Below are 11,677 nucleotides of genomic sequence, written 5' to 3'. Positions count from 1 at the left end.
AAGCATCAACTAATTGAAACCATAGCAAGCCATTCCATAGTGATTGTGTCAAGAACATGAAAGTAAATAAAAAAATGAGAGATTTATCAATATCAACAAAACTTTCAACAACTCTATCAAAGCAATTAATCAGGTGCATATTAGTGGCACATACTTTACACAATACCTTCAATGCCGGAAATGACTAGTTACATTGCACAGAATACCACAGTACTGGTATGACGTCCACCATCAAAAAATACAGTGGGTTTTTCTCATTACTGAACTCTATAGAATAAAGATGTCAACGCAACAAATTCTCAAGACTATGGGGGAATAAAACTCCACAAAGAGGTAACATTAGAAAATTCTTCTTTGTGTCTAGACACACTTTGAAAAAAAAAAAAAAAAAAAAAAAAAATGAAAGGCAATAAAACTTTTATATTATTTTTTTCTCTCTCTCTATTTGCTATGAAGTGTATAATATTTCCCAGTGACATTATGCCCTAGTATTATTAGAACTATGCTCAGCACTGTTATTAATCTGCTTATGGATTTCAACAAGATACAGTCAACAATATAAAATGCTCTACAAAATTTTTTAAAAAATCAGTAAGGAGCAAGAAGACTTTTTTGGTAGTCGACGATGAAATTTACTCAGAGCTAACAGTGCAATACAAGTAACTTTTCTGCACTAAAGAACATAGCTTACATGTGAAAAATTTCATTTCCAGAAACATTTAAAGTGTTTTCCAGATACATGATTATTAACACACTGAGTGAAAATTGGCGCTGGAGTTAAATTAAGTATATTCAAAGGATTTTAAAGCATTTCTGTTGTAGTAAGGCACTCAAATCTGCAAAACTGGAAAAATTTCCTGAATTTTCTCAAAAGCAAAGACTGAAATGTGTAGGACATCTACACAACATAACAATTTACTTATACAATTTTACATCTCACATTTCAGTAATGGACAGATTGTCGCATTGATTAGTGTGTCTGAGATGGTTTCTGGGTTCAGTACACAATGAAAATATTTACAATATGGTTATGTGTTAAAACAGTTCTGCCTCTAAAAATACTTTCATAAAATAAAATGAGGTGATGTCACTAAATAAAATATTTTCATTGCATAAAATGTAAATAAACTTAATGACCATTTATCATAACCATGCACTGAACAATCTTGCACAGTTTCTAAAAAGTCACAAAATTTTATATTATGACAGACAAAAGTCTTAAAGAATTATGGCAAAAATAGTGCTTAGAATATTATACCTTGATAAAATTTAAAAATACTGTGCACTTCCATATCAGAAATGCTTGAGACTAGCCAGACAAAAACTGCAGTTCTTAAGAAATAATTCCTCTTAACAAAATGAGAAATCCGTAGTATGTCACAATGAATGGCAAAAACCCTGTCACTGGCACCCAGAGCAAGCCCTCATTTTCTGGATACCAACAGCCCACTGAACTGCTAAAAAACCATTTCATGGCAACCAGCATCTCCAACTTAACCAGGAAAATATGCAAACTTCAAGCCTGCCTGTATTCATGAAAGCAGATACTTTAACACTGTTTCCATTCCATCTCGTTTCAGTAACAATACAGCAGAATCACAAGAAATCCATTCTTTCGAAGCACGACATCGCCATTCAAAGAAGATACTTTAAGGGAAATGTCACAACTGGTAAGGCTTTGAAGTGCATTTTGAGAGCCACTGTTGTGGAACGTGACGTCTGATTTCGATTGCTCCACTCCAGTTCACAGCCAAGATGGCAGGCAGGTTCTGTTCTGCACGAAGCATTCTTCACGGCAACAACCTAGAAAAATTCACTGTCAGCAAAAGAATATATCTTTCATCTGATATTATGGGGGTAATCTCTGTAAGAAACTAAAAATTATTTAAGGTAAAATGTACTGGCCACTTAACACTGTTGGTTTTTATGCACTTTTAATCAAATATGGAGTGTCACTTTAGTGAACCAAAATTGTAAAAAAAAAAAATTGAATTGTGTTATTGTGACAGTGAATAGCATATAAGAAATACATGGCACACCAGCGTGAGATCGCTTGGTCTACATGCGTAATGTATATGGACACAGGTATGCAGTATGATGGTTCTGAGTGTGCACTGTGAATGTCAATGACGAAGGATAACACAGCTAATACTTTTGGCTTTCATTACTTATGGCTAGATTAGTGGCAAACTAGAGACGAGCCACAGTCATTACAAATTGAAATAGGAGTTGAACAACATCTTTATCATAATTTTGTTTCTATAGAGAATATTTCAGCAGAGAGAAAACATTCAATGGCAGCGCAGGAATGACTGACAACAAGCCACACCACAAGCTAGTGAAGGATTGGTATCTTGTCTTAAGCACCCAAAAAATTCCAACCAGTGCCTCACCTTCCAGGCTACAGATATCACAGCTGACTAGGTCACACACATCCCACCAATCTGTGTACAGCATCTGTATGCACAGTGACCTGCCAGACAAATCTGCATCCCCACCCCCAAGCACCACCAAACAGAACACAGCGAGTTACATTTTTGGCCTTGACAATGAGTCCTGTCACCTAAACATCTGATACATTTAATATGCAATACTGCAACTCCATCATGTTAATCTTGAGTGACATCCTAGTTAGGTGGTTAGAATAGTAAGTGCATATTTAGTGCATTCCAAACCACCCCCCATCTGGTGGTCAAGAACACATGGTACGAGTGCACTGGTCAACTAGAGTGGCTGTGATATACCCTGTAATTTAATCCAACTGGGCACCAACAGTACACTGAACATCTAAGGATTACATAATTACCACAGATCATGGCTCATCGATGGAAGCCAAAGTGGAGTGCCTGATCTCTAGCTGTTTTGCATCCCATACTTCCTTGACACGGCATAACTCCCTACTAATATTCTATAACAATGAAAACAAGCAATTTTGACAAAATAATGTAGCTGGATGGATAAATAAAAAATCTACTCAAAAGTGGCAGCAGAACCCACACATAAAAGAAGGTTCTGACTAGGCAAGCTTTCCAAACCAGTGGTTCCTCCTTCAGGCAGGAGGGCTAAAGGAAGAGGGCTAAAGAAAGAGGGCTAAAGAAAGAGGGCTAAAGAAAGAGGGCTAAAGAAAGAGGGCTAAAGAAAGAGGGCTAAAGAAAGAGGGCTAAAGAAAGAGGGCTAAAGAAAGAGGGCTAAAGAAAGAGGGCTAAAGAAAGAGGGCTAAAGAAAGAGGGCTAAAGAAAGAGGGCTAAAGAAAGAGGGCTAAAGAAAGAGGGCTAAAGAAAGAGGGCTAAAGAAAGAGGGCTAAAGAAAGAGGGCTAAAGAAAGAGGGCTAAAGAAAGAGGGCTAAAGAAAGAGGGCTAAAGAAAGAGGGCTAAAGAAAGAGGGCTAAAGAAAGAGGGCTAAAGAAAGAGGGCTAAAGAAAGAGGGCTAAAGAAAGAGGGCTAAAGAAAGAGGGCTAAAGAAAGAGGGCTAAAGAAAGAGGGCTAAAGAAAGAGGGCTAAAGAAAGAGGGCTAAAGAAAGAGGGCTAAAGAAAGAGGGCAGAGGGCTAAAGAAAGAGGGCAGAGGGCTAAAGAAAGAGGGCAGAGGGCTAAAGAAAGAGGGCAGAGGGCTAAAGAAAGAGGGCAGAGGGCTAAAGAAAGAGGGCAGAGGGCTAAAGAAAGAGGGCAGAGGGCTAAAGAAAGAGGGCAGAGGGCTAAAGAAAGAGGGCAGAGGGCTAAAGAAAGAGGGCAGAGGGCTAAAGAGAGAGCACTAAAGAAAGAGGGCTAAAGAGAGAGCGCTAAAGAAAGAGGGGGCAGAGGGCTAAAGAAAAAGGGCAGAGGGCTAAAGAAAGAGGGCAGAGGGCTAAAACGAAGAGGGCAGAGGGCTAAAACGAAGAGGGCAGAGGGCTAAAACGAAGAGGGCAGAGGGCTAAAGCGAAGAGGGCAGAGGGCTAAAACGAAGAGGGCAGAGGGCTAAAACGAAGAGGGCTAAAACGAAGAGGGGTAAAGGAAGAGGGGTAAAGGAAGAGGGGTAAAGGAAGAGGACTAGAGAGGTATAGGAAAAGGAGTAGATTTCAAGAAAATCACCTAAAACAATGGGTCTGGGGAGACGGGATGTCTTTCCTTCTCATCGCCTGCGGTAAGTCTCCCCTGAGCCATGGCTCTGTATGACGTTCCCGGAATCTACTCCTTTTCCTACAACTCTCAAGTCCTTTTACCTCCTTTTAAGTGTGTGTTCTGCTGCCTACTAATATTTTGTATGCCACTAGTAGAGGAACACCATATCATACAGTAAGTGACAGATTCTTTAGTACGCCCTATATCTGAAAGTTTATGGCATGTCACAAATTTGTCTGAGCACCTATCAGTGCATACATTACTGCTGTGTTTCGTATTTCAAGAGTGGAGAAGACACTATAACTTACATATTTACTATTTCAATTTGGAAATTAACTTTGGGAGGCAAAATTCTGAGTATTGTCAATGGAAATATGTCAAAATAGGAAAATGGTTCTGCTTACAGAACTGTTAGATCCTTTCTCATGAATTATCTGAACCACCTTCCAATCTTCCACACCTGTCTTTTCAGTGTGTGTGTGTGTGTGTGTGTGTGTGTGTGTGTGTGTGTGCGCGCGCGTGCGGGAGGGGGGGGGGGTTGTTTATTTTTGTAATTTTCCAGATATGAATATAGCTCAGATTATGAAAAAGTCAAAAAATTTGTCAACTGCTAAAATTATTTAATGAAACAACATGCTTTGAGGTACAAAATTTGTCCTCAAGTTGGAACGCAATACAAAACATATTTAATGTAAGTGCACACAGATATTAACATTGTTTTTTTGTGTTCTGATGTGCTGCGATCATCTTATAGTGAAAGAGTAGAAAAACCTAATAAGAGGTCAGTTCAAATAATGAAGAATTAATCACTCACTACATTCACACAAAATGGCTGTCTTCTTGTGATGTTTTCAGTTACCTGCATTGTTATAGTTCCTTGAGCCTTGATAACCACTGTTCACAAATTTCCAAAGGACACCCAAAACACATCACTCCTCATTTTGTTTTTATTATCAGTACGTCAATAATGGTGTTGTCAGCCAGTTGCAGTGTCTCCTCCACAAAGCTATCTTACCTCTGATGTTGTTGAAATACATTACCATAAGAGAATGATAATGTTATTTTTGAAAATAGTAGTGTAAAAGTTATTTTAAAGGATTACAAATATATTGGTCGAACACCAACACTAATACATTATTATTTTTACAGATTTTCTATTTTAACAGTATTGAATTGAAGTTGGTGAAGAAATATGGGTTCTTAACATATTGTCATTACATTTAGGATCTCATTTTTCCACTTGAATATTTCAACTTCCTCCAAGATGTCCATTCTTCAGCTCTTCTCAAAAGTGCACATTACTTTAAGATGGTTTCTATTGAAACACTGTGTGTTGTTTCATCTATGTTTTTCACTATAGCTGACTTGTTAACATTAACAAGTCTGAAGTATTTGTTGAAGTGAGTGCATCATGTTACTTCATAAATTCCCCATCAGCTAAGTGTGTCAGCTGATTGTGAGCTGTCATGTACAGGTTTCTTCCTAAGTTATTTGTGGCGAGAGTTACAAATGTTTCTGTATTGCCACTGCAGCCTAAAGGTGAGGTTTATACCTCTTAACATGTTGATTGATTAAAAAATTTATTAGTCAGCATAATTCTGACTGGTAGCAGCAGTCTCTGAGAAACCTTTTCATATTTTTGAAACAGTCCTAATGTCTCTAAATATTTCACACTACATAACGCTTACAACCAAAGAGGTGCTTAACATCTGGAGTCAAACAGAAAAGTCTACACGAGTGCAGGCACCATTCTGTCTCATTCCAGCAGTAGTGGTATTTTCAAAGGCTGACCACCAAGGCTACGTGGCTGCTAGTTTAAAGCAAGCAGGCAGGGAGTATCATAGTCTACACCTAGGGTTTCCAACCTGTTAGTTTACCTGGGCCACATTCAAAAAAGACAAGTATTTTAATGTAACACACATTGAAGAACCAAAGAAACTGGTACATCTGCCTAATATTGTGTAGGGCCCCCACAAACAAGCAGAAGTGCTCCAACACAACATGGCATGGATTTGACTAATGTCTGTAGTAGTGCTGGAGGGAACTGACACCATAAATTCTGCGGGGCTGTCCATAAATCCTGAACAGTATGAGGGAGTGGAGATCTCTTCTCAACAGCACGTTGCAAGGTATCCCAGATATGCTCAATAATGTCTACGACTGGGGAGTTTGGCGGCCAGCAAAAGTGTTTGAACTTAGAAGAATGTTCCTGGAGCCACTCTCTAGCAATTCTTGACACATGGGGTGTCCCATTGTCCTGCTGGAATATCCCAAGTCTGTTGGAATGCACAATGGACATGAATGGTCCAGGTGATCAGACAGGATGCTTACATACGTGTCACCTGTTAGAGTCATATGCAGATGTATAGGGGGTCCCATATCACTCCAACTGCACATGTCCCATACCATTCTGGAGCCTCCACCAGCTTGAGTAGTCCCCTGCTGACATGCAGGGTCCATGGATCCACAATGCAGTATTCGCTCGATACAATCTGAAACGACTCATCCGACCAGGCAGTATGCGTCCAGTCACTAACAGTCCAATAGTGGTGTCAACGGGATCCATGATGTTTCGATGTATGGTTCACAGGCTGACACTTGTTGATGGCTCAGCACTATAATCTTCAACAATTTGCAGAGGGGTTGCACTTCTGACACACTGAATGATTCTCTTCAGTCATCCTTGCTCCCGTTCTTGCAGGATCTTTTTCCAGCCACAGCGATGTTGGATATTTGATGTTTTACTAGATTCCTGATATTCACAGCACACTCATGAAATGGTCATAAGAGAAAATCCCCACTCCATCACTACCTCGGAGATGCTGTGTCCCATCGCTCTTGCACCAACTATAACACCATGTTCAAATTCACTCAAATCTTAATAACCTGCCATTGTCGCAGCAGCAACTGATCTAACAACTGCGCTGGACACTTGTTGTCTTATATAGGTGTTGCCAACCGCAGGGCCATATTCTGCCCGTTTACATATCTGCCTATAACAGTTTCTTTGGCACTTCAATGTGCTAAGCACTAACAATAACTGCTGAGAGGGGGGGAAACCCGCAGGACAGACCAACAAGAGAACAGCATCGTGTGATTGTGTAGCGAGAGTTTCAAATTGAAAATATTCAAGTTACCATAACTTTGCATAAGCAATTGTGTGAGAGATGTTCACCTTTTGAGTAGCACTGATACTTGCATTTGGCTGCATGTGGCATGTGTATTGGACACCCCTGATCTAGACAGAATGGCGGGCCAGTACTTACTAGTAGGAGGAAAAATCTACGTGGGTGAGTCAAATGAAAACCTTAAATTTGTAATAACAAATCGAAATTTCACGGCGTTATCCTGTAGGTTGGTAAGCGTGCTACAAACAGCGTGCAGAATGGCCTGTAGGTGGCAGCATAGTGCAGATGCACACCTACCGTCGCAGTATCAGTATATAGACGGCCGCCCCACTTGTGACTTGCATCAGGGAAGAATAGCGTTCCGTTATTCGGTTTTTGTGTAGTGAAGGTGTGAAACCTACTGAAATTCATCGACGAATGAAGGTTCAGTACGGTGATGCATGTTTGTCACAGCAGCAAGTCTATGAATGGAGTAGGAAGTTCGCAAATGGTGTGACTTCAGTGGAAGCTGCTCCTCGTCTAGGTCACGCACAATGAGTTGTGACTCCACAGAACATTGCAGCAGTTGAAGCCATAGTGAAGGAAAACTGCCGAGTGACACTGAATGACATTGCAGCATGTTTACATATTAGTCATGGGTCAGTACACCACACTGTGCATGATGCGCTCCAGTTCCGCAAATCTGCAAGATGGGTGCCACGGCAGCCGACTCCTGAAATGAGAGAATGACATGTTGATGCTTGTGAAGAACTTCTTCGGCACTTTGAATGAGAAGGTGATGGCTTCCTTGCAAGAATCGTTACTGGGGATGAAACCTGGGTTCACATTCACCAACCGGAAACAAAGAGAGTGAGCAAGGCATTGTGCAATTCCTCATCACCAAAACCAAAGAAGTTTTGGACAGAACCATCAGCAGAAGTTCCTTTCTGATGAAGAGGTATGCCATTTGGTGTATGAGTGGTTGCGCAGACTACCAAAAGAATGTTTTTCTAAAGGAATTTATGCACTTTGTAAGTGCCTTAGGACTTGCATTGAGCGTGGGGGATGATATGTTGAAAAGTGATACAGCTTTGTACCACTTCTGCACAATAAATAATACTTAAAAAATATTTAAGGTTTTCATTTGACTCACCCTCGTAAGTACTGCTAATAAGACACACACGAAAGTAGAAATTTTTGCTTCTCCTCAGAGAAGAAAGAGGGACAGGTTGTGAAAGGTTGGAAAGGGGGTTCAGCTCACTTCAACCACAGGTAAGAGGTTCTGTCTTTCACTTCAACCACAGGTAAGAGGTTCTGTCTTTGTTCCCTGAGAAAGAAACTAACAGTTCTGCATGCAGAACAGTTTTTATTATTTAATGTGTGTCTATTGGCAGTACTTAGAATTTTGCCTCCCAGCCATCAAGCATTCTGTCTCTCTGTAATTTTACAGGTTTTTTTTAGATTAATTTCCCATTTGATATAAAATACCTGTAAGTTAAGGTGGCCTTTCCATTCCTGAAACATGAGGCACAGCAGTAATGTGCGCACTGACGTGACATCTATTTGGATATTGTGTGCTGAAAAATCAACCACTTACACTGGATGGTGTTCATCTACCAACGGCACACAAAAGATTAGTACGAGGATGATACTCAAAGCAATACAGCATGTAAAACAGCTCCCCATGCCAGGAATCACATAATGACTGACTAAATCCATTTTTCATACTACTTCCTCCCTTTCACAATAAGACAATTGTCTTACATACTCACCAATTAACACATGGAGATCATTGCAGCCTGCAGTTCTCACCAACAGAAGATGATATTGATGCCTTGACAAATGCTCCTAATCCTGAACTGTTGTAGGAAATGATACAACCCTAATTAGAATTTAACAACTGTGATGGAGAGGACAGAAGAGAGTCCCTAGTATAACGCAACTATGCAGACTAAACTGGTTAGAAACATACTAGTGTTCTTTGGTATTTTCTTTATTTTGCACCACACCATAGTATTTTTAACCAGTGAAAAATGTAATAATATTATGAAACATTCAGAGCCAAGATGTTCCTACTTTCCCTAAGATTTTCCTCAGTAATGAGTAAAGGCGTAGCAACTTCACACGTCTTTTCTTATGTTATGATTGTGTGTTATTTCTATATGTTCCTAACTTCTATGTACCACAAACAATAGTGTTAGAAACAGTTACCAGTGACAATAGCAACTGCTAAATACTGCCTTAGGTGCGCCTCACGGAGGGGCGACCTCGATGCCACCTTCAGGATGAATAGTAGAAGTTTGCAGCCCGGTTGATGTCATAATCAGCAGCAAGCGCCAACTGAAAGAGGATCAACTCTTACTAAATGCACAGCACGGGGGCACTGAAGCATAAATGCTGTTTACTTTACATACCAGGTTATGTGCGTCATCCAGAATAATCTTTTACACAAATATTTTTTGAAGATACATCTGGAGCTTTCTTATTTCAGTTAATATTTATTTCTATTGCTAGTTACTTGAGGAAAAAACCATTAAGTTAATCACAGAGTGACACACTTTTCTCAATTTCTATGAGTTCAGAAATTTCGTGTCACCTGCCTTTTTACGTTATATTTTAAAGAAACCCTTATCCCCATCTTTTTCAGTTGAAAGGTTGTCTCCATAATATGTTTTCAGTCGATTTACTCACAGAAAGACAGTCTACCTTTACATTCTACTGACATTATAAAGAGAAACGATATTGTAAAATTGCAGTTAACCTCTTTTGCACTGTGCTGCATTCACGAACTGACTCACAGACCTATGTTTATTACAGCTGCTGTTTCACCAATACTATGTAATAAAGATTGTTCACCAGCTGCAGTTTTTGTTGAACCTAAGTGATTAAAACACACCAGAATTGAACAGTAGGCATACCTGCCAAGGAAAAAAATGAGGGCATGCTACACCAGATTGAATACTTGTCCCACAATATTTCAGTAAAGACACAATGTCCAGGTCATAAGTGTGAGCTGTTCCATTCTTCTGCCTTCTAGTCACTTCACTGAAGTTACAGACTTGCACTTTGATGATCAATATGAGAAGAATGTATGAAAACACAAGACTTCAGTTCTCTCGGGTACTCATAAAAGCAGCTCAGACTACCCAGAAAGAAATGTCTTTAAAGATTTACTAACTCTACATTCAAATTAATGCTTCAGTATTACAAATGTTTTTATTTACCCACTGGAACTTAAAACATAGTGTCAGTAAGTTGGAAGCTGTACAATATCAAACATTCTGCAACTATATAAAAACTCTTCAATTAGTCTTAAGGTGTTTTTATAATATACATATATAGATTTCATTTGTTGGTGATCACACACACACACACACACGCACACACGCACACGCGCGCACACACGCACACGCGCGCACACACGCGCACGCGCGCACACACGCGCACGCGCGCACACACGCGCACGCGCGCACACACGCGCGCACGCACGATAAAACTATTACCTGAACAAGTTCTTCACGCGATGCCTGTTCACCAACTATGTCCCTCAGCTGCACAATGCAGCTTTCTAAACGGGCAGAGTCTTGTGTTAGTGGAAGATCCTCCAGTGAACTGCTATCAGATGCTTCTACCTGGTTACAGAGAAGTAAAATGGACTCAAATTTCCATTTCCCTGATATAAGACCAGTTTAGAAACATGCCAACAACAACAAAAATGAGCCCAATGAAAATTAAATTATGGAAAATAATGACAGAGTTAGATGAAGTGTTCAGCGCTAACAGTGATATATACCTTAAGATCAGCCTCAATTGCAGCAACTAAGGTCAGTATTAAAGTATAATGACTTCATGTGAGAAGTTTCATCCATTTTTAACAAAATAACTGTAGGCAATGAATAAACACCAAGACCTTGATATTTCAAAGGTGAGTGTGGTAATACTGTGTGAGTAACTAATGAGTGAAGCATACACTGATATAGTACTGAATGAGTCTGGACAACTAATAATTTCCAAATTCATAATTGTGAAACAAAAATCCCAGAAAACTGTTGCAGACTGACATTTCCAACACAACATATATGATTCTTTTTAAACTGATAATGGAAATGACAGGATTAGTGAACTCTGCTACCAAGGCATTCAACATAAAATAGTTATTTTCTCAAATTATTAGTATTTTTGTAGCTTTAAACATATAAGATTTACATATTGCAATTTTTCTCAACTTACTTCTGCAGCAAATATTTTGAAAGTATTTCTTAGCATAAGATATGCAGTAACGCAATATATTTTTGAGTCAGTGCAAAAGAAGAAATACTGTGTCCTTGTTGCACACTGATTTCCATAATGATAACATCCTAAACTTATTGAAGACAAATACAATGACACTTTTTACTGGCAGCAACTGTAAGACAGACAGAACACCAGTGGGTAAATGGGAATTAATGTTTTACACAACCCCAGTTTACATTTAA

At 39.4% G+C, this 11,677-nt stretch overlaps 1 protein-coding gene across 3 annotated transcripts in view; it reads right to left on the bottom strand.

Annotated features, from left to right (window-relative positions):
- Nucleotides 1-439: 439 nt before the first annotated feature.
- The window catches only part of LOC126236967 (uncharacterized), a 128,726-nt gene continuing 117,488 nt past the window's right edge, over nt 440-11,677 (bottom strand). For 2 of the 3 annotated variants that reach the window (XR_007545015.1, XR_007545016.1), the window contains 3 exons: nt 10,706-10,834; nt 9,414-9,542; nt 440-1,803 (listed from right to left, as the gene is read on the bottom strand). Coding sequence is in view for 1 of the 3 variants with exons in the window: in XM_049946681.1 (XP_049802638.1) it covers nt 9,483-9,542; nt 10,706-10,834 (189 nt within the window). In the remaining 2 variants the exon portion in view is untranslated. Of the gene's footprint in view, nt 1,804-9,232; nt 9,543-10,705; nt 10,835-11,677 lie in introns of those variants that run through there. The other variant, XM_049946681.1, reaches the window with a different exon arrangement.

The sequence above is a fragment of the Schistocerca nitens genome, chromosome 1 (genome assembly GCF_023898315.1).
Source record: "Schistocerca nitens isolate TAMUIC-IGC-003100 chromosome 1, iqSchNite1.1, whole genome shotgun sequence".
Lineage (NCBI taxonomy): Eukaryota > Metazoa > Arthropoda > Insecta > Orthoptera > Acrididae > Schistocerca > Schistocerca nitens.
Note: the sequence above shows the minus strand (reverse complement) of the source record. Positions and strands in the feature narration are given on the sequence as shown.